Source organism: Pinus tabuliformis, chromosome 5_1 (assembly GCF_031772625.1).
Source record: "Pinus tabuliformis cultivar Carrire ecotype Pingquan chromosome 5_1, CPIR1, whole genome shotgun sequence".
In the NCBI taxonomy this organism is placed as follows: Eukaryota; Viridiplantae; Streptophyta; class Pinopsida; order Pinales; family Pinaceae; genus Pinus; species Pinus tabuliformis.
This window is the reverse complement of record NC_142305.1, coordinates 194,916,636-194,939,386: the sequence shown is the minus strand read 5'-3', so window position 1 is coordinate 194,939,386 and position 22,751 is coordinate 194,916,636. Positions and strand designations below refer to the sequence as shown.

Genomic DNA, 22,751 nt, shown 5'->3' with positions numbered 1-22,751 from the left:
TTGAATTTAAAATTTTAAAAAATATAAAAATTTCATAAAACATAAAAAGTTTTTTTTTTAGACTCTAGTTTAGTTTAACATTTTGTTTAGGATTTGTTAGGTTCTATTTTCATTTACATTTTAGTTTAGTTTTATATTAGTTTTAAATTTTGAATTACAAAAAAAAAAGAGTTTATTTTTTTATGTGAGTTAAGTTTTATTTTAGGACTTATATTTCATTTTTTGTTTAGTTAAATGTTATTTTATTAAAAATTCATAAAAATTTATAAAATTATAAAAAGGAAAAAGGGTTTTTTTTATTTAGTTTAGATTTTTTGATTTTAAATTTTGTTTTATTTGAAAAATATAAAAATATTTTGGGAAATTTTTTGCTTTGGCTCGGGAATTTCTTAGTTTTCATCTTTTCTGCTGAGGCCAAAATGTTGATGTGGGAATTAATGTTTAACATGTTTTAATGTTCATATGAAGATCAACTACATGAATGTGATCTCTGATTAATATTTTACGTGGTTATGTATCGAACTTTATCTTTCGAAATTTTAATTGCTGGAGTATCATTAAGCCATTGAGCCTTTATTGATTATCTCGTATCTGGTAAAAGTTAAGCTTTGATGATAAACGATTTTTGATAAGTCTATATTTTTGCAGCATTTGACAATTAATCGTTTATTCATTCATTTCATAAGGCACTGGTCCATTAAATTAATAAAATCTATTTAGTGTTGGTTTCCATTCATGTCTCCCAAACCAACTGATTCACAGTTGGTCATTCATTTTCCTATAGGGTCTACCCCCCTTAGCCACGGGAGACATGCTTAAACGGAGAGATCGGGGATCAGAGTGACAGCCCCCGGTCTGAGCGTTGTCGTGACAATCTGTGCGACAACACACCGCAATGGTGCAACCTGATTTTCCTTTATAGACTAGGAAGAAGAGAGGGTACAATAAATCTGGACAGATGCACAGCAGTGCCTCAATGAAGAATATCAAACCTATCACAAGAGCACCTTCCTCACATGGATAGAGAGCAAACTAAAGTGCACCTCTACTGGAGATGATCTAAGGCAACCAAGCATGCATCCTCCTAGAGAGATGTACCAAGCATGTCATCTAAATCCTTCATGCATCCTCCTATAGAGATGTGCCAAGCATGCCATCTAAACCCTTACTGCTAAATAAAGAAAAGCGGCTAAACTGGAAATAAACTTAGGGTGACAAATGCATGCATAAACTTAAACAGTAAACTAAATAAAGCGTAACTCAAAATTACAGCTTAACTACTAAATAAATAAAAGCATATAAACTGGAAATGATCCTTGGATGGCACATGCATGCTTAAACTTTAGCATGCATGCGCCCCCTATCTCGACCCCCCCCCCATAAATGTTCCCTCACCCTCATTACTGCTATACAGAACAGCTGAATGAGGGCAACTGTTGCTGCTGTCTATTCTGCTGAAAGAAGGGTGTAGTAGCTGGAAGACAGTCAAAGCCACACAGGTAAAGCTAACAGTGTCATGAGCCTATGATGACATAATCAAGAGGGCTTAAAATGAAAGTGTAGCCTTATTTCAACCATTGCTTTGTTTAAAAGTAAACTTTTTAATGACAGGTGGCATGAATATGTAATACATACATCCGGGGTCTTAAGCCTGGCCTTAAATTTTGCTACAAGTTCCTGGGTTGTGACTGGAGCCATTTGCCGTAAAGCAGTCCGCACTTCTTCCTCTGTCACTGCTCCTGTTGCTTGTGCACCAACAGCCTTGTTAGAGGCTGGTGGTGCTTGCTTTGCAGAAGATGAAACATTTTTTGATGGTGTACTTTCCTCTTTAACAGTGGATGGTGCAGTGGACTTTGAATCCTGTCAACCAAAAAGAGAGTTCAAAGTAGATCAGGCATTATTGCAAAAAGGATGCTGCAGTGAACTTTAAATCCTTTCACAAACAAAGAAAGTACAATAGATCAGGTATTATAGCAAAAAGGCATCTATCGATTCTCAAATGAGCAAAAATCATGGGGAAAAGCTCCAAAGGCACTTCCAGAGTCATGAATCTTGCCAACATAATCACTTACCTCTGTTTTCAATTTCTTTGTAGATCCAGCTCCACTTGATTTTACATCATCACTGCCAGACTTCCTTTTTCCTTTCTGCGATTTTGCTGTGGTTGGTGTGGCACTGGAAGATGCTGAAGTCTTTTCTTTAGTGGGAGTGGTCTCTATAGGCTCCTCTTTTGGAATGTCTTTCTGCTTAGGGGCCAAGACTGGCGAAAGACCTATCTCATCATCTACCTGCCCCACAAAAATAAATGATGAAAGAAATATCAGTCAGTACGACCTAAATAAACATGGGAAGAAGCAATAACCCTGCACAGAAGTCATTACACACCAGATAAAGCACAACATTTTCATCGTTTAGTGTTTGAAATTTCGAGATGTTCCAAAATGAAAATTTAAGCTAGTCAATTCACCATATGGATGAGTGCTTGGGCAATCCAATCTAAAGTTTGGGTGTTAGGCAGCCAAAGATGGATTGCCTAGGAAGCAAAACAAGGATTATGTAACTATATTATTTATCCTGCAGGTTTAGCACATTAATTATCTCTGTTGACAAGTAATCGGAGAAACCAGATTAAGCATTCAAAGGCAAAAATCATTTTATGACTAGATGAATATGTTTTGAGGAAATTTCTCATCAAATAACTAAAATATCCAGTAAACATGCTATAATTCTATTCTCCTCCCTAATTTATTTTGCAATCTGTGCTCACTTTTGGTGGCTTTTATAGAATAAACCCAGTGCTGTCATGGAAGTACTGTCTTACAAACATGGGAGTAACTTCTCAAGAGTCAAGACCATGATATGTTTCATTTTCCAAATGCTGTTTCAATATATTTTGTATTGTGAATGCTTATAAATACTCTCTGGCAACAAATGACCCAAGGAGTTACACTACTGTGCTGAAAATGCAAATACGTGGTTTACACTCCGTAACGCAAAACAGCATTTGCCCACATTGCAGAAAAGTTAAAAACAAGCAACATTTCATTATTTGAGATTTATTTTGGAAAGTCATGGTTGCAAAGATAGACATGACTTTCTATTTTTAGAAAGTCACTTTAGAAAGGTTATAAACGAAATTTTATTCAAGGAAATTCATCTCACAGCTTCCAATTTTCAACAATATGCTTTAGTATTATGTTCCAATATTGCAAACATCCGCATCAGGATAAAATTGGAAAGGGTCAGGAAAACCAAAATATCATAAAAATCATGAAAATATCGGGAAAATTGAGATACCACCAAAAATCAGTAAAATTTGGCAAACATCAGCTAGGGCGGCCAAAAAATCATGATTTTGCAATTTTTTTCGCAATAAAAATGAGATTCGGGATATTTGCAACATTGGTATTAACTGCATATGAATTTTCCATATCAACCTTTCAAATAAAATGTCCTCGTCGAATTAAATTGGTCAAGGGAGGACGTAGTAGGCTATTTATTTAACCCCATAGGCCAGTCATTTATAAAGGGGGGGACCCAATATTTGATGTTAGATAATTTGGGGCAAATGGAGGGAAACTTGTTACCCACTCAAACTTGAAATTAGGGGGAAGATTGATCCGGATTTAAACAGGAACGCAACAAATTATAGAGATAACTATAAACACAAAGATGCAGTGGAAATAATACTTCATTTCATTAATGTAAAACACTGAAATATGCTTACAAATAGAAATGGAAATAAACCAGCTAGGGTGATAGTAGTTTACCTCTGAGAAGAGATGTGGCGGATACATGCCTCTGAACTGTGTTACAATGAGGCTCGAAGGCCTATTTATTGTTGAGAAACAATGGAAAACCCTAAACATCCAAAAACCTAACCCTAGAAGATGAAACGCCAAACTGTGAACCCTGTTTGGGTAAATTGGTACATCAACTTCCCGGGGTCGTAACTTTGGCATACGATCTCTGTTTGACACATACAGTATCTCATTAGAAAGATCTATCCGAGAACTACAACTTTGGGAAGAGCAACACAGGTCCATGGACCCATGTTGCTCCCAATTTTCCCAAAAAATGTCACTTAGGGCCTTAAAACAGCTCCGGAAGTTCAGGACCCGAAAAACTGCTAAAAATAGTAAACTATGCTACAATTAAGAAAACTGGAAAGCTGAAAGAAACAATGGTGGGGGTCCAAGTGGACTTGGTGGGTGGCCACCAATATCCACCTGGATCATTCCTCCCCCCTTAGGAAGCAATGGTCCCCATTGCATTGAGTTCCTCCATGAGATGAGGAAACTTCTGCTGAACTTGGTCCCTGGTGAGTCACTTGCCCTGGTGAAGGAGTTGGTCTGCTTTGACAACTCGATACAGTTGGATATTCTGCTGGCGAGTGTTCTTGATTTGTGTGTCCATGATCCGATCAGTTGCAACTTGTTCCATGCAATTTGGATTTAACTTTGTGGGTGTGAGCTGTTCTACAATGTCGGATGTGTCTAGTAATGGTGGCAAGTATGGCCGAAGGAAATCCACATTGAACACTAGGTGCAGGCCAAGGAATGGGGGAATGTTGAGCTCAAATGCATTGTCTCCCACAGCCTTAGTAATGGTGTAAGGACCATATCGGAGTGGTCTGAGTTTCTGATAGGCTCTGGTAAGGCGTTCCTTTTGCAAATGCAACCAAAATTTGTCGCCGACCTGAAACTTGTGTGGCACTCAATGTTCATCATGTCGCTGCTTGTACTTGGCATTTGATTTCTCCAAAATGTCATGGACCTACTGGAAAATATGTTGGATGTGCTCAATGACGTTGTTTGCCTTACCTGTTTCGGAATGGACATGAGCCGAATCTGCACGAGTAGCTGCAAATGGCATGGCCACATCAATGGGACATAGTGGCTGGAATCCCAAGCCCACCTGAAAAGGGTTGTGGCCAGTCGAGCTTTGGAGAGCCCAATTGTAGTTGTGCTAAACATAGGGGAGGCTCTCGTCCCATGTGCGTGGATGCTTTGAGTTGTACATGTGCAAAATGTGTATGATCATCCTGTTGACAACCTCTGTCTGGCCATCAGTTTGAGGATGGAAGGTTGTGGACTTAGTGAGTTTGGTGTCCAGCATCAACCAGAGACTAGACCAAAATGTACCGAGGAACCTGTTGTCCCGATCTGAGATGATAGACTGTGGGATCTCAAAGTGTACCCACACTCGTTCAAAGAAGAGTTTAGCAGTGGCTTCTGTTGTGATATTCTTCTTGCAGGCCGCCATAATGGCCATCTTCGAGAACCTGTTGACGACAACAAAAGAACAGTCGTTTCCATGCTTAGTGGAAGGAAAGCTTGACATGTAATCCATGGAGATGGATTCCCAAGGTCAACTAGGGGTAGGCAGCGGGGTATAGAGGCCTTGCTTCTTGATGGTCGATTTGGCAATGGCGCATGCAGTGCATGATTTGATGTACTTCCCGACATCTTGTCGAAGGTTCGGCCAATAGAAATACTTCTGCAGTACTGCCACCATTTTCTCGACCCCAAAATGCCCAGCAACCCGACTGTAGTGTGCTTCCCAAATCATCTTGGCACGCTCGCTTGAAGGAACACAAAGGTGACCCAGGTGGCATAACAGAGCATCCTGGAGGTGAAAATCTGGAACATGCTGACCCTCCAAGAGTGTCTGGTATGTGTGGCTGAATTCTGGGTCGCTTTTATAGAGAAGTGGCCATTCAGAAGTCTCATGCCCACAAGAGTTGAGCACGGTGGTTAACACCATGATCGATGGTCGACTGAGGCAATCTACAACATTATTGGTGCTGCCCTTCTTATACTTGATATTCAAATGGAACTGTTGCAGGTATGTGGACCACTTCTGATGGCGATCATTCTGCAATTTCCCTTGGGTTTGTATGAACTGCAACGGTCAGTGGTCTATGTGGATGATCATTTCTTTCCCCAAAATGTAATGCTTCCATTGTCGGCAGGCCTGCACAATGGAATACATCTCTTTGTCATAAGTAGGATACTTCTCGACTGTGTCTAAAAGTGTTTCACTATGATATGCCACCGGATACCCGTGTTGAGTAAGGACTGCCCCAATAGCATAGTCAGAGGCATCTGTCTCGACCTCAAATGGTTGTTGCAATTCTGGTAATGCGAGCACTGGTGCCGAGCAGACGTGATTTTTCAACTCTGTGAATGCCTTCTGTTGAGATTCAGACCAAAAGAATTTTGCTTTCGCTCCTCTCTTTGTGACTTGACTCAAGGACCAAGTGATATGAGAAAATCCCAACATGAACCTGCAGTAGAAGTTGGCAAGACCTAGAAAGCTGTGGAGCTCTGTCAAGGTGGTTGGAGATGGCCAATCCCAAATGACTTGGATCTTGGCTGGATCCACATGCACCCCCTATTCATCAATTATGTATCCCAGATACTGAACCTGGGTCATGCCAAAAGTGCATTTCTCCAAATTGGCAAAGAACTTGTGTTGTCGTAGTGCTTGGAGAACCTGTCGGATGTGGTGGAGGTGCTCTTCCCAACTCCGGCTGAAGATGAAGATGTCATCTAAGTATACCACTATAAATGAGTTGGTGAATGGCCGCAAGATGTCATCCATTAGCCTCATGAAGGTTGCAAGAGCATTCGTCAATCTGAAAGGCATAACCAACCACTCAAAAAGGCCCCCCTTGGCTTTGAAGGCAGTCTTCCACACATCGGGGGGTTCGATTGGTACCTGGTAATATCCTAACCTCAGATCGATCTTGCTTAAATATTTTGCCTCCTTCAATTGGTCCAAGAGGTCATCAATCCGTGGGATCAGATACCTACTATGGATAGTAATCTTGTTCAGCGCCCGATAGTCAATACAGAGTCTCCAAGTCCCATCCTTTTTCTATACCAACACGATCGGGCTCCCACAGGGCGATGAACTCGAACAGATGTGACCTTTCTGCAGCAACTCCTGAATTTGCCTCTTGATTTCATCGTTCTCCAAAATAGAGCGTCGATAGATTGGTCCATTGGGCAGCAGCGCACCTGGGGTTAGATCAATGGAGTGCTTGACCTGACAGTGTAGAGGAACCCCTGCGAGGGAGGTGAAGATGTCCTCGTACTCCTCAACGACCTTGTCCATTTGTAGTTGTCATGCGGAGGGGCCCTGTCTGGAGGTCGTGGCCACCGTCTTCTTCTTTCCTTGAGGGCGTAGCATCGGGAAAACAAATTTCCCAATTTTGGAAATGAGCTTACTGCATTGTTTTGCAGTAACCAAAGAGATGGCGGTAGGTGGTGCTACCTCCGGTATCATGTACAACTTATTTCCCAAAGTAATAATAATGGCACGGGGCCTTGATTCATACACAGCATGTCGCTTCAACAAGTATGGTTGTCCTAATAATACATCACAAACTTCAAGGGGAGCAATGTCACAAAATACCTCATCTGTGAAGGGCTTGATGTTGTATGGAAGGCGACATTGCTGGCTCACGCCAAGATCCCGTCCTTGGTGAAGCCACCTGATGGTGTATGGTTGTGGATGTGCTGTGGTCGGTAAGCCCGGCCGCTTCACGACCTCTGCCGATATAAGGTTCTTTTTGCTCCCGCTGTCGACAATGCACTGTAGCGAGGATCAATTTACCCACATCTAGGAGTGGAAGAGACGCTCCTCCTCCTTTGGATCTTCAAGTTCCTCCTTCTGGATCTTCGTGGTGGCAACGGTGGAGTTGGGCTCCGCATCGATAATCTGCTTCCCTTTGTCATTCCCCTTGTCGGGTTCTGACTCAAAGTGGGAACATGCACCTGATTCTGAAACCTTTAACTCGGCCACCAGTGACTGCTTGGCCCGACACTCACTTGTGTTGTGAGTGGAACTCTTATGGAACTCACACCACTTTCCCGTGTCCTTTTTTGGTTTCGTGGCGTTGTTCTTTGCTTGCAGCTTTGGCGGGTTGTCTTGGGCTGCCCCGCCTTGGCTTTGTCCTTTGTTCTACGGTTTGGGGACACCTTTCCCTTGCTTCGGATTCGCGGATCCAAAGTCTCGCTTCTTCTGTTTAAACTTTTGTTCAACCTTGACGGCATATCGGTATGTTGTACCGAGCAAGGAGATGTTCAGGAATTTTATTTCTTCATGGATGTACTTGTGCAAGCAACCGCAGTATTTGAGTATCAAATGCTACTCCGAATCCTTGATACCCAACTTTGTGCAAAGGGTATGGAAAATATTGGTAAACTCCGGCACGTCTTGGTCCCTTCCCTGCCGCAGTGTGGTCCACTTTATGTATTGATCCTCATAGCTTCCAACAAGGTAGTACTGCTCCTTGATGGCATCCCAAAATGAATTCCAAGTGGGTGCGGCTGAAAATTGTGAGCCTGTACTTTCATCCTTCTACTCGCAGTAGGTTTCCCACCAATCCTTGACGTGGGGCGCTGCTTTGAGAAGAGCGAAAACAATCTTTTCCCGGCTAGAAAAATCATGAACAAAAAAATAACCCTCTAGTAAATTTAACCATTTATCGACGGCATCTGCATCTATCTAACGTTCGAATATGGGGATTTCAAAATTAACTTGTACCTTAAACAGTGGTGTTTCCAGAGTCACTGTTGGAAGACGATGCATCGCCCCTGGGTAGCTGCTGAAGGATCTAGGCAACGTTGTCCATCATCGCGTTCCTTTGTCGCTCAAGGGCTTCTTCGAGCACGATTTTGATAGGATTTCCTGCCCCTTCGTCTTTCTTTTCATCCGCCATGGGAGGCCGTTGGGATTTGCGAGGCTGGTCTTGCAAAGGTTCGACCAGTTCAAGCCCTAACTCCTTATATCCCGACCTCATTGGGGACATGCAAAAAAAAACAGAGAAAAAGCAGACCGCTCTGATACCCTAAATATCCAAAAACCTAACCCTAGAAGATGAAATGCCAAACTGTGGGCCCCATTTGGGTAAATTAGTACATCAACTTCCCAGGGTCGTAACTAGCATATGATCTCCGTTTGATGCGCACAATAGCTCGTTAGAAAGATCTATCCGAGAAATACAACTTTGGGAAGAGAAACATGGATCCGTGGACTAGACCCATATTGCTCCCAGTTTTCCCAAAAAACGTCGTTTAGGGCCTCAAAAAGGCTCCACAAGAACAGGACCCGAAAAACTGCTAAAAATAGTAAATTGTGCTACAATTAAGGAAACTGAAAAGCGGAAAGAAACAATAGTGGGCGTTCAAGTGGACTTGGCGGGTGACCACCAATATCCACCTGGATCAAAGAACTCCAAAGGGAATCTATAAAAATGAGAGAGGAGATTCATTTTGAGCATCATGGATTGTTGTTCTTTCTGATATTTGGGCTTTTGGAGAGTTTTAAGACCTCTTTCTTTCTGACTGGTTTCGGTGGTGAAAGATTCCACCCTAGCCAATCCTTCTGCCTTTCTGGTTACAGGGCTAAATTCTGATTGAAGGATCATCTTCTGAGGCAAAGCCGAGGCTGGAATCTTCACTTCTGAAGCAGCAAGGGTTGGAAGAACCTATTCTGAGGCAGTGAGACAGTTCTGACGCACATGAAGGCTGAATCTGAGGAAGCCAAGCTGGATAAGTCAATTCTGAGTCAGTGGAACATTGTTTCTGAGGCAGTGAGGAGATTAGACTCCACTCTCTGTGGCAGAGAGGCTTAAATCACCCTTTTGAGGTAGTGGATCAGTGCTCTGAGGCAGCAAAGAGATTAAAGTCCATTCTCTGTGGCAGCGAGGCTAAAATCATCCCAGTAAAGCAGCAGATCAATGCTCTTTGGCAGTGAGAAGATTAGAGTCCGTTCTCTGTGGCAGCAAGGCCAAAATCATCCGTGATGCAGCAAGGAGGTTAGAGACCCATTCTCTGTGGCAGCAAGGTTGGGATCCCCCTTTCTGAGACAGCAGAGGGTGTATCTAGGGCTGCAGGAGGACCATACAGGCCTGTCTGAGGTAGAACCAATTCCCTGTGACAGCAAGAGACTAATTCTGAGGCCATGGGCAACAGAAATGGGGTCAAACAGAGGGCCACAAGGTTCAGGGAGGTGACAGCTGATTGGGACTGAAGCCACTTGAGCAAATACAGTTCAGAGCAGCCAGCCCAGCCAATTCTAGGCAGCAAGTGGCTAAGGGAGTCACTCAGGAAGCTGAGATCTTGTACTGTTGAATTGGCTTTGCTTGTATTGTTGTTGGTGAAATCAACTACATTGTTTACGCTGTTTGTGCATTCAACATCATCTCTGTTTGATAAATTGAAAAACTGAAAAACTAATGTCATACTGGTATAGAACACAATTTTGTCATGTGCTCTTTTCAACCCTAAGGGTAATTTTCCCAAAAGGGATATTACATCAAACCACACTCAGGTGATCCAAAAGGTCAATATGGAAAATTCAAAAGCGGCTAATCCTGACGCATATTCCTCAAATATGTGATTAAACAGAACATACTTTTAGTCAGCTTCCTAAAGCTTCAATGTGCTATAAGAATAGTCTATATAACAACATAGCTACACTGACTATTCCTATCCACAATGGCCCCTGATATCATCATACCAGAAATTGCATAGAGAAAATTATCAAAATCTATGTGCGCGGTGAAATGTAGTTTTGTTTAGGAGATTATAAAAAGAAAATGGTTGTTAAAATTGGCAACTAGGGCCAAACTCCATGTGGGTCAACTTATTTATGGCAGCTGATATTTTTATTGGATCCCTCTCATCGAGAGGTGTAGGATTGATCTAAAAATCATCCGATTCCGATAAGTATTTATGGAGATATAAATTTATTTTGATTATGGAATTATTATCAAGCCGACCAGCAATTTGAGTAGGCTCAGAAGCCCAATAGACATGCCTATTCATCATCTACGTTTTAGTATAAATTGGCAAGGACTTGAAGTCATTTGAATACACACTCTTTAGGTGATCTCCTCTCCACGTCTTGGGTTTTTGGAGAAGGAGAGATACTAAAGAGTATGATGCCCTAGCTACCATACAATGCCCTAATCCGTTGGCAATGAAAAGCAACTATACGCACAGCAATGTGATGCCCTAGATGCAGTTATACGCAGTCATGAAAAGGAACCGCTGTCAAGGCATGGAGCCACAGTTAGAGGAGATCATGCCGCAGCAATGGAGCAGCCCTAAACACAGTCAAGGGAGACATTGATACGCTGTCCTAAAAGCCTTCATATGCTACCTGTAGCAGCCTAAACGCAGACCTGTTCACGCAGTCAATGGAGGAAGAAAAAGCTGCAGTCATGTCAAGGAGATCTGGCCGCAGTTAAAAGGAGACCTATAGCTGCCAAGCCAATACGCAGTGTGAAGGTTTATGCAGACCTATACGCTGTCATAAATAGGTTCTAATCACTGTACAGAACAGCCCTAATCTAAGACGCTGTCATGAAACAAGGGTTTGAATATTGTGCAGCCTAACACTGTCATGGTGAGGACCTATGGAAATGATTAGCAGAGTCTCCTAGCCGCAGCATTTAACATTGCCCTAAGCAGTTATACATGAGAATATATACGTAGCAACAAGGATAGGTCTGAGGATCAAGCTGCTGTCATAATATCGGATTGCTGTAGGTGACAGCATGAAAATAGAAGGATAGTTCAAGATGGGTCTGGTGGAAGGTATCTGGAACTATACCCTAGCTGCTTTGCTAGGCTGCAAGCCATAGCAAGCAGCTAAGGCTGATCTACTTATTGCTGCATAAATAAGGCTGCATGATAGAAGATGCAGCATAATGGGCAGCATGATGTAAGAGATCATGGGCAGCATGATGCAAGAGACCATGGGCAGCATGATAGATGAGATCATGGGCAGCATGATGCAAGAGACGATGGGCAGCATAGTGATCATGAGCAGTATGATGATGCGTGATGCAGCATGATGGTGCTACATGGTAAGGTGCAGCAAGTGGACGAGATGCAGCACTATGATAGGTGAAGAAGTCACCTTAGAGAATCAGTTGAAGTAATATGTCTTCAACTGATCTCCGTAGATATCAAAAGTCAAAGGGTTGACTTCTATTGTAAATGTACTATCTCTCTCACTTTCTCTGCTGAACTTTGAAGAACATAAAAGAAGAATTGATGAAGGGTTTCCCCACATTGTGGGGTTTGTCCCTGGCTGGCGCCACATCTTGTGTCCTCTTGTCTTGGCTTGTCTTCTGCAATTTATATTTATGTTCTATCTGCAGTTTACTTTAATGCTGATGTGATTGCTAACTGTGAAAATTTAAATAAATTGCTCTAGCATAGAACATACCTAAATATTAACAATGGTCCACCATAGAAAGAGATATCTTGAACAAAATCATCAAGGACCAGTTACAAACTATAAAAAGAAACCACATATTATCATAATACAGGCTGCATAGAAGCAGTTGACTGGGAACTAGCTATGTCAGTGAAAGTGGATTGTCTGATTAATAAATAAAAAAAGGTGATAAATGAATAATTACATGATGAAGAGGAAGAAAGACATGGAAATCCATTTCAGAAAAGTTCAAACAATCTTCGACACCTAAGAAGAGATTTGGTTCCATAATGCCTAGAAGTCTGCAATCGTTGCACATTGAACTAAGCTTATCCTATCTACCAATGCAGTAACATCGTAGGCCTACAAAGTGTGTCAATTTGTCATGCAGTAAAACTAATAATGGACATTTATAATAGGAAAAAATAAACCAAAAAATAATGATAATATAGAACTTGCTGAATGACAGTAATGAAGAGGTCGTGAAAATATTTTACTCATCGTAATTGTTACTGAAAAGAAATATCCCAAGATCATAAATATAAATTATATTGTAATTACAGCAGTTGACATAAATCACTATTGCAATTTCTTGTGGCCATTCTTTATTTTGATGAGTTGATAAAAGTAGGAAAAAAAGCATCATTATTACAGCTAACTTCACAATATCCAAATCTCACACAGAAAGATCAAAACACTCAAATGGGAAGAGTAAGCATACATCTTCATACTCATCATCTTCATCATCAGATTCATTTGCAGATCGTTTTCCCAGCAACTTCTTTAACTCCTTTCCAGATTTGCTCAGACCTTCGCCTTCTTCTTCATTACCCTCACCGTCTTCATCTTCATCATCCTGCAGTATCGAAAAGAATAACAATTGTAAATACAAAATAAAAACGTGATTGAAATATCCTTCATCCATGTCAGTCGGATTGGAAAACATAAATTTCCTGGAACAAAAGTAAAGTAGTGAAAAATCAGTCACTTGAAAATTCAGACATCAAAAAACACAGTAGTCATACAATAACTATAGACAGTCCTTAATGAACCTAATTTTTGTTGATTTTTGTACCTATGGTCAGTCTTCATAATGTATATTTAAGTCATTTATGTATTTATAAGCATGTTCTTCATGCTAAAAAAGAGAAAAATATTTTTGAGTCATGTCCCTTTTGGACTTTCAAAAAAAAATTGGCTTCAAAAATTAATGTTGGCCTCCTAGTCAAGTCGGCCTCATCAAGAATTCAAGTCGGCTCTAAGTAAACCTATAAAAAGGCTCTATATTCATCCAAGAGAACTCACACTCTGAGGTAGCAAAGTTTGAGATCTGAGGCAGCCAGTGAAGGGGAATCTAAGGCAGCAAAGATCAGAGATCTGAGGTATTGAAGAAGGGTATATCTGAGACAGCGAATTCTGAGGTCTGAAACAGCCAGTGAAGGGCATATTCTGAGCTATGAAGTGTCATCTATGAGGTCTAGTAGAGCAGCATTTCTGAGGCAAGAACAGAGTGTGCTTTTGGGCAAGATTGTCTTGACTAGGAGGATGGACCATGGACCACGTTTTACCTAGTTATTGACTATGATGTATCTCTGTTGAATTGAAGATTTCTCTATTTAAAAGGTCGCTGGGATTTTCCCCTCAGTGGGTTTTCCCAGGTAAAATATTGTGTTCTTGTGTGGACTGTCTCTTTATTATTCTACTAGCATTTTGTTTACTGTTGATATTCTCTGTGCAATTACTTTATGATGGATAATAAATGCAAGGAAAGACTAACTTGAGATTAGATCAGAAGAAGTAATTGTCTGTTTAGAGGATCCTTTAAAAATCAACATGGTATCAGAGCTTGGTGAAAGAGCAGTCCTGAAGGAAAAATTGTTCTTTCCCTGGTCAACATCTACTTTCAAAAGGAGATGCAAGTAGTCCAAGATGCTTAATCAACAATGACAACAAGAATTTTGCTCTTGTGTGCAAGGGCAAAGCGAATAAGGGATTCAACAAAGGGTCCAACTCCTAGGAGGAAAAGAAGAAGGACATGTTGAAGATCAAGTGTTATGGTTGTCATGAGTTTGGCCATTACCACAGCAATTGCCTGCACAAGAAGAAAGGTGACAAGAAGGGTGAGAAGCAGACAGCGGCAGTCCTAGATGAGCTTTCTAGTCGGATAGAGGATGAGTTTGCACTGATCGCTTGCAGCGGAAGTCCAGGAGATTTGTGGCATAGTGGATTGGGCCATGGAGCACTCAAGGTGACAGGTGTTCCAAATGCAAGCATGGAGCACAATGGTGTAGAACGTAGCACACCTTCCTCACTAAGAGGGACTGTTGGTTGATGTAGCTCAAACAGGGGTTCTAGCCTTAGGTGGTGTTAGTGAGACTAAGAACATGGTCAATTTTCCTCTAGAGACTTCTAGTAAAGTTTCTATGTGATCTTAGCCATTGATTAGATCATTTCAGATTTAGATCTTGGTCATTGATTTCTCAAAGAGAGATTATAAAAAAAATTGATGGGCAATCTTGAAGATCAATTCATTGCAATGAAGAGGGTGTGGTGATGGCGTGCGGTTTGACAACAATGATGGTTTCAGCCACAGTGGAAGCAGCAAATATTTCCAAAGTTTTCTTTCATAGGCATTCTTCCAGTTTCCAAGATCTGGAGGAGGAATTCTCCTAGCATTTTTCTACAGACCAATAGGTTGAGTTATTGAGGTCATGATGCTTCCAGGAGAGGCCAAGTTTTCTCTGAGAGAGGCCAAGGATTGCTTGTGGAGATTGTATTTGCCAAAAGGAGGGCGTACAAAATTTCCAGGAGGATCGTATGAGTTGCTAGCATAGTCAAGAGGCTAATTTCGTCCAAGCCATGAGCATCAAAATGCCAGAGGAACCGCACGTGTGAGGCTGTACAGGCTGTCTTTGCCAAGAAAGGTCATGTCAGGGTGCAAAGGGAGGTCGTGAGCCTTCCAGCAGTCAGATCAACTTGAAGTAAAGAAATATTTTGTCAGACCTTTGCCAAGGTTTGGCAAGCAGTATTGTAATATTTATCAATTGCAGAATTTGTTGAAGATTAATAAAACTCTCAGATCTGAAGAACTGGTTTTCCCTTCGAGGTTTTTCCAAGGATGTTTTGTCCAAAAATATTCTGTCCATTTTGTGATTGGTTTTCTATCAGTTTCCGCAATTTATTTTTGTGAATACTGCAATCATATTTTTACTCAGTATTTGCAGTTTAATCATTTTGCTCAAAATTAAATACATTGGATAATTACCAGTTGATTGCAATAAGCAATATTTTTATCGATTTTTCACAAGTTGTCTAATGGGAAGAAAATATCTCCTATGGGTTACCCACTCTTTGGTGGGTAACAAGGCCAATACTACCCACCAAAAAAATGGATCAATTCAAAATAGAGGCTAAAAGAGAGCTCCAATACACAATACCAGTATGAACATCCACAAAGAGTTATTCCACAAAAAGGGTTGGAAAGAACCTCTTAAAAGGATGTTCCAGAAGTAAAACTAATACAGACACCCAAAAGATCTTCTGAACCAGCCAAAAATCACTCCCAAATAAATCAGCAGAAAAGCCCTATTGCTAGGCATTCAAGACTGTGCAAAATCCTCCAAATCAGCACATAAAATGGGGTCAAAACAGCACTATAAGGGATACCCTTCTGCAGCAAACAAAATCACCAAAACAATCCCAAAAACCCATAGGTTAGGCTCAATATTCCATTTTAAATTCTGACCACTGAACAAACAGCCAGGGGAAAACCCTAAAACGTGCAATAAACAGAGACAATAAGACCTCAAGGGCAGAAAACTCCATTGCAAAGGGCCATGAACTCCAGTGCAAGAATGAGAACTACGAATGTAGCAGCAAGGCAACCTCACATGGAAGAGAACTTGAGAAGGTATTTTTCCAATAATGTGTCAGGATGTTAGAGCAAGACAGATCAAAATTAAAAAAAATTTCCTTTGATTTGCATGATCTCATGTATAAGTAACAAAACAAACTAAGTTTTTTTTATCATAACTTATAAGGGTGTCTAACCAGCTTCATAGCAGGTTAAACAGTAAACAGCTTGCTTAATTACCTGATATAACCAAACAAAATTTGCAACTATCAAATAAAACCTAGTATATCATAAGCAAATCATCTGAATACAATCATACCTGCTTGATCTCAGGTGGGGCCGGAAGTTCAGGAGCTAAATCTTCTCTCTCAGCAGGATCATTTCCAACTGCTTCATCATCATCTGTAAATACTTCTTCGTGCTCCCAATCATCTCCTGCAAGTTAATTGACCATTCTCAGAGAAAAGCAAGCACTATTTAGTATTGAGTAGTTAGGTATAGTTTATAGTTGGGCCCCAAAAATTTTTAGGAGATGGAAATGCATCACAATGTGATGTTGAATTCTTGTCTGTGAAAAGAATATGTATACATTGTTTTTAGAATAAACTTACTCGAGAACTATACCCTACTTTTATGTTGAACCATTTTAGTTTATATTTGTATTAATCATAATACCTCTGGTGTAGCTTGTGTCAAACCGTTATACATGTTTCCAAAGATCCATAACAAATTACAAATTACAGATCTTAAACAAAGATATTCAATTGGTACAAATGATGTGCAGGCATTGCAAAGTTCCCTCTTCCGAATAGCTGTTTGATTATTTTTCCAAACAAAAGTATCTTATGCACTGCAGTGTCCACCTTCATAAGAGCAGATAAATAATTCCAATTTGCAATCGCAAAGGATGATCCAGTTTTATGTTGCCTTCCCATGTCATGACTGGCTGCTTCATCATCCCCAAGAATTTTTAGCAGATGGCAATGCATCTCAATGTGCTCTGGAAATCTTGTCTGTGGAACGAATATGCATACATAGTTTTTAGACTAGATCAAGAACCTACTACGGAACAATACCCTACTTTTATGTTGAATCATTTTAGTTTACACACGCATTAATCATAATACCTATGGTGTAGCTTGTGTCAAACTCTTGTATTTGTTTCCATATTCCAAATGGCTATTTGATTATTTTATTCCAAACAAAAGTATCTTATGAACTGCAACGTCCATCTTCACAAAAGCACATACAGCAAAAATATTTAAAATTTACTATCGCGGAAGATGATCCAGCTTTATGTTGCCTTCCCATGTCATGAGGGGCTGTTTCATCATTTCAATCCAAAGCCACTCATGACACGGTTTCATCGTTTCAATCCAACGCATGAATTTTACAAGAACCGCAATGTCTTTGGAAGAGTATGCCCTGTGTAGTAGCTATTTTTAGAAAATTATTGTTTTAATGGATGATTCATATATAGGTGACTTTGCCCTCGACAAACTTGCCAACTACCTTGATTTGGTTGGTGTACTCAACATGAATAATGAAATTTCAATAAGGAAAAGGGGTGACAAGTTAGAAAAATGTACGCCAGCAGAAAACTATGGATATACAGGACAGTTTGTAAGACTCTCTACACCTATCAGAAACAGAATAGGAGATTGATTGCAAGTTGAGTCCCCAGTAAGCATGTGGTTGCAAATTTCCATCCAAAAGAAAGCTCAGCATTAACCACCCAATCACCATTGTGAATGCAACATTGGAGAAAAAAGGTACCTCTTGCAGGACAACTGTACATTCAAAAAAGTGTGGAGATTCACCACAATACAAGACAAGGGCAGTCTTCAAATAAACATCTAATGGGAGGAACAGGTCATAAAAAGCAATTCAGAAAGTTGAAGAAGGATACTGAATAACAGGGATTCTTTGCAAAAACTCCAAAGCTAGTCTCAAAGAGGGTGAACCTTAATTAGCTAAAGAACTAGTTAGTAGGCCTCTGTTGTGCACGTTTCAGGCTATGCATACATGATAATAATAATATAGTTATCTCCTTATCAGTATTATGCATACAATTTCACGAAATAACTGCAATAAAAGAGTGTAAATTATGAAGTGAAAGGATAAAACAGTTATCGGTCTCAGGTTTACCTCATCAACCAAATTGGAAAAACTTAAAAGTATTCCTGATAAAGCTACCATAGTGGGACTTACCTCTCTCTACTTCATCATCATCCAAATCGACATCACCACCCCTTGTCCCTTCCTCATCATCATCACCTTTTTTATTTAGACCGAGCCTACTTTTTCTCGCCTCTTCTTCATCCTCATCCTCCTCTCCTCTGTCAGAAACAACAGTATCATCATCATCATCATCACCCTTTTTGCGTCTACCCCCACCCCCACCACCGCCACCGCCCCCACCACCGCCACCACTACCACCACCTTCAAACTTATCTACTTCACCAAATGCAGCAGCACCATTGTTTGCTGCTTTCATCATCCATCTTTGAAACCCATCAGCAGTCTTCCTACGGTTTTTCATTTTCTCCTCAGCTTCCTCCAAAGTAAGCTGCTTATACTGAGCCACTTTATTGAAGTTATACCTGTCAAAAAATAGTTCCAATTATAAACATAGATGTAGATCTAAATTGCTAATGAAAAATGGAATCTTGAACCATCACCGTATCCATGTGAAATCTGTATTAGAATTCCCTAATATACAATTCTTATAAAGGTTGAAGTTCAACCAAAAGCAGATGTATGATGAGTACAAAAAGACTGTAACATTAATTCATACCATGAGCCAGCAGGAATGGCAAGAAACTCTTTCCCGTGCATCATCAATAGGTAGTACGTTGCATGCTGTGCACCTTCAAGTTGGCCCTGATATTGTTGCTGACCTGACTCATCCTCCAATATCCACGGCTTATTTTTGTACTTTTCCTGAACCAATATAATATAGAAGATATATCAAACATAAGCACCTCACAGTACAAAATGTCAAAACCTAGTTATAGAGAAGTAGACGCCTTTTCAGTGCAACAGTGAGATGTATAACTCAACAAATCCAAAGTGCATTCTTATACCACTAAAACAATTTTGTTTCTATTCACATTGGCAGAGAAAAACATCCTTGGAGTCACTAATAATCAAAGACTTTCATCAAATCTTGTGGCAAAGGGGGCTACTAAAAATGAAATTAGATAAGATAAAAAGTGTTACCCGTAAAGCATCTGTCAACTGCCGACCTTTTAGACCTTCTTTGTGTAGAGACCACTTAGCTTCGGAACCTTTCTTCTTAGAAAAAGCAGGTAATCCTTGAACAAATCTTCCAATGAAATAACTTTTATCACTAATGTTACTTGGCCGGACATTATATTCCTGCATATGATTCACAAGAAATGTAACCAAAGTTGAAAAATAGCTTCCAAAGATCAATCAACCTTAATTTATAGGGTACATGTATGTCCTTCGAAAGTATAAAGAAGCAAAGACAATGAGAAGCAATTATCACAAGTAATAATTTTCTCAACAGTATGTACAAAACAGTTTTCAACCACTTTTGATCTTGCATAGAAAAGATAGCGGATTCAACATCAAATGCTTGTGGAAACTGTATGAAAAATTTATGCTAAAAGTGTTAGCTGCAGGAAAGATATCTATTGGACCACAGAAAAATCTTCCTATAGAATGACATCTATCTTACACGAATTAAGCGTGTGACTGGGACTCCACATTCAGAGCAAGCTGCTTGAGTCTCTGCCATAGATTTTCCACAAGCCAGACATAGCGTCATATGTTTACAGTTGCTTCCATATAAATCTGATGCAGTCCCACAGCCGCTGCATGATGATTTAAGCACAAGGTCCCCCGACATGACAGCTTTGACAACGAATTGCCTCGAATTAACAGAAATTCTGAAAGATGAGAAATGAATGACAAGAATGAGACATTTGAAATCCAAAATGGGTTATATCTTACATATAGGTAAAAAAGACTCTAGAATTTCTCACAGCCATCATATCTCCTTGACGAGTTAAACAAAATTATAGAAGACCAAAAAGGTGGCCAACATCTTGACACTGGACAGCTATGGTCTGCATCCAAAGAGTTGAAGAGGTTATATTACAGTCCAACTATATAACAGAGTACTCTCAGGCAAGACACAATTTTTTTAACAGTTGTGGAGTTAGAGTAGTCTGCTCTTGTCTTGCTTGGCCTTGTTGATGTATCGATGGATTTCTATGTACCCTATCAATAAAAAATGACTGCAAGGCAATGGCATAACACCGTACATGTGTAAACAAGAGAAACATTTCCTTTAAGAAGATCAACAACTATAACACAGTAATCATTAGTAGAGTTTGTAACAAAATCTGCATATGCTCGGTTTGCACTGACATTCTATTCAAACATTAAAGTAATAAATAAATAAGCGAACAAATAAACAGGCAATTAATATAGGTCAAACACCGACAACAACCTCCACGAGAATTACCCAGCGAAACATCGCCCAAAAATAGTGCAAACAAATGCTGCACTTTTTGAATTTACACCACCACAATACATGCATCCACAATCAGACTGGTCCCTTGTACAATGTACTATGACACGAAGGTTGTCCAAAATACTCTACAAAACAAATATTACTGCAACTAGTACCAGAAATGGTTTGCTACAGCCCACAACATCAAAAACATAGCAGAGACATCCTCAAGCATGGCTTGGATATACAACAAACCATCAATCATAGGCTGGGCAAAAGTCAAAATCAAAATAATAAAAATTAGAAAAATCAAAATCAACATGATTAAATAATAGCCATCGACCAATAAGAAGCCTACTCACTGTCCTAAATTAGTATGCAGTTTCCCACGACTTGTGCAAGAGGGCTATCTGCTGGTTCTGAGGTGCCGCGAGAGGTGTAGGGTAAATAAATCAGTGGAAAAAAGAGAATGTAATAATTTGTTCACAATAGGCCCCTCCAACTGCGATTTAATCGCAAATTGGAACAGTTGTGAGGATAACCCAGGTTCAAATCCTGGTACACAAGGAACTTTATTGGAAAAAAAAACAAAAATAATATGTTTAAAGCAGACTCGACCTCGTCCTTTTCCTGGATGACTTAAAATGCATGTTATGTGACAGATAAAATAACCCGGTCTGTCAAATCTCAATGGTTGAAACAGTATTATTAAATTCGGTAGTAATGTAAAACTAAACGCTAGCATTTTTAGACTCGTTCCAGAATTCACGATATTTATCCTTGCAGTCTCACTGAAAATTTCATGAATGCGTCCATTAACACCAAATTTCGCTCCGTCGTTCATCTCAACATAAATCTATAACGCATTTACTGAGCATATTTCATGATCATCAAAAACGTAAAATTATTTTTAAAACCCTAATTGAACTTGCACACCATTGGACGTATATGTTAATTGCGCCAGAAATTCTCAGCCTTACACTAATGTCATGAGGTTAATTCCTGCGGAGGTAGATGACAAATAGCACTGCAAGACACTGTCTAGGGATTCTTATGAAAAAAAATATCCTATAAAAATCTTGCTGTTGAAGTACATGAACTACAGCCAGGTGTACAATAGTTCAGAAATTTCAGCTACGAATTCATGCCAAAAATGCAACTCATAAAACATCCTAACATATGCGGTTAAACACTCGCCAGTAGGAAATAGTTCAGCGAGTACCTGCTGAAGATTCAATACGAAGACCTCCAAGACAAATCAAATCTCAATCCTACTTGCGAGGAGAGCAGAGTTTCAGGGATGAGAGAAATGAGGAATTGTATGACGAGAAAATTTTCCGGGGATCTTTGGCGTTATATATCTCTTAGGAACTCGAAAAGGGAACAGGTGGAGTCCTTTGAGCATAATTCATTTATTGGTGCTTTCTTCTTTTACGCTATGGAGGAACTACCAATAGTTTTTATGGAATGATAAAATAATATAATTAATTAATTAAAAATTAATTTTAATTACGTTGATAATTATGTTTATAATTTTTTATTAGTGGTTGAATTTAGGTTTATGCGATTTATATCAAGTTTGTGAGAAAAATATTTAGGTGTAAATCATATGGAGTATTTGTCGATGCATTTCAAACCAACAAGTGTGGTTCATCGTGAGAACAAGTTGAAGAACCAAATTGTGCCTACATATTTAAATAGGGAGAGCAGATCGTCCAATGCATTTCAAACCAACGAGTGTGGTTCATCGTGAGGACAAGTTGAAGAACCAAATTGTGCCTGCATATTTAAATAGGGAGAGCAGATCGTCCAACGGCTAAAATTGACTAAAAACGACTATATTACGAAATAAAAAACTAAGAATTGACCAAAAAAAGGCTAGATTTGACTATTCAATTTTTAATTATATAATAATATTAAATTAATATTTTATTACTTATCATAAATTATTTAAGTAAAAAGTTAACAAAGTTTGAGTTAATATTTATATTCCAATTTTCTAGAAATAATATTTAATATTATTATATTATTATAATAGTGTTATAGTATAATCTTATTATTATTGCTTTGTGTAACCAATAAATTTAAAAGATCTATGGAATATGCTTAGGTAAGGATTAAACTAATATTAGTTATATTTTAGATCACTTATTAGTCTAAAATGGGGAA

At 39.5% G+C, this 22,751-nt stretch overlaps 1 protein-coding gene across 1 annotated transcript in view; it reads right to left on the bottom strand.

The window, feature by feature from the left end:
• The window catches only part of LOC149164062 (transcription initiation factor IIF subunit alpha-like), a 50,145-nt gene extending 28,183 nt beyond the window's left edge, over window positions 1-21,962 (bottom strand). The window contains exons 1-9 of the mRNA XM_089431946.1: window positions 21,805-21,962; window positions 19,803-20,013; window positions 19,319-19,477; window positions 18,894-19,039; window positions 18,308-18,699; window positions 16,416-16,531; window positions 12,965-13,099; window positions 2,073-2,288; window positions 1,636-1,860 (exon numbers count right to left, since the gene is read on the bottom strand). Of these exons, the coding sequence (XP_089288072.1) occupies window positions 1,636-1,860; window positions 2,073-2,288; window positions 12,965-13,099; window positions 16,416-16,531; window positions 18,308-18,699; window positions 18,894-19,039; window positions 19,319-19,477; window positions 19,803-19,973 (1,560 nt within the window). The 5' untranslated portion in view covers window positions 19,974-20,013; window positions 21,805-21,962. The remainder of the gene's footprint in view (window positions 1-1,635; window positions 1,861-2,072; window positions 2,289-12,964; window positions 13,100-16,415; window positions 16,532-18,307; window positions 18,700-18,893; window positions 19,040-19,318; window positions 19,478-19,802; window positions 20,014-21,804) is intronic.
• Between the last annotated feature and the right edge of the window lie 789 nt (window positions 21,963-22,751).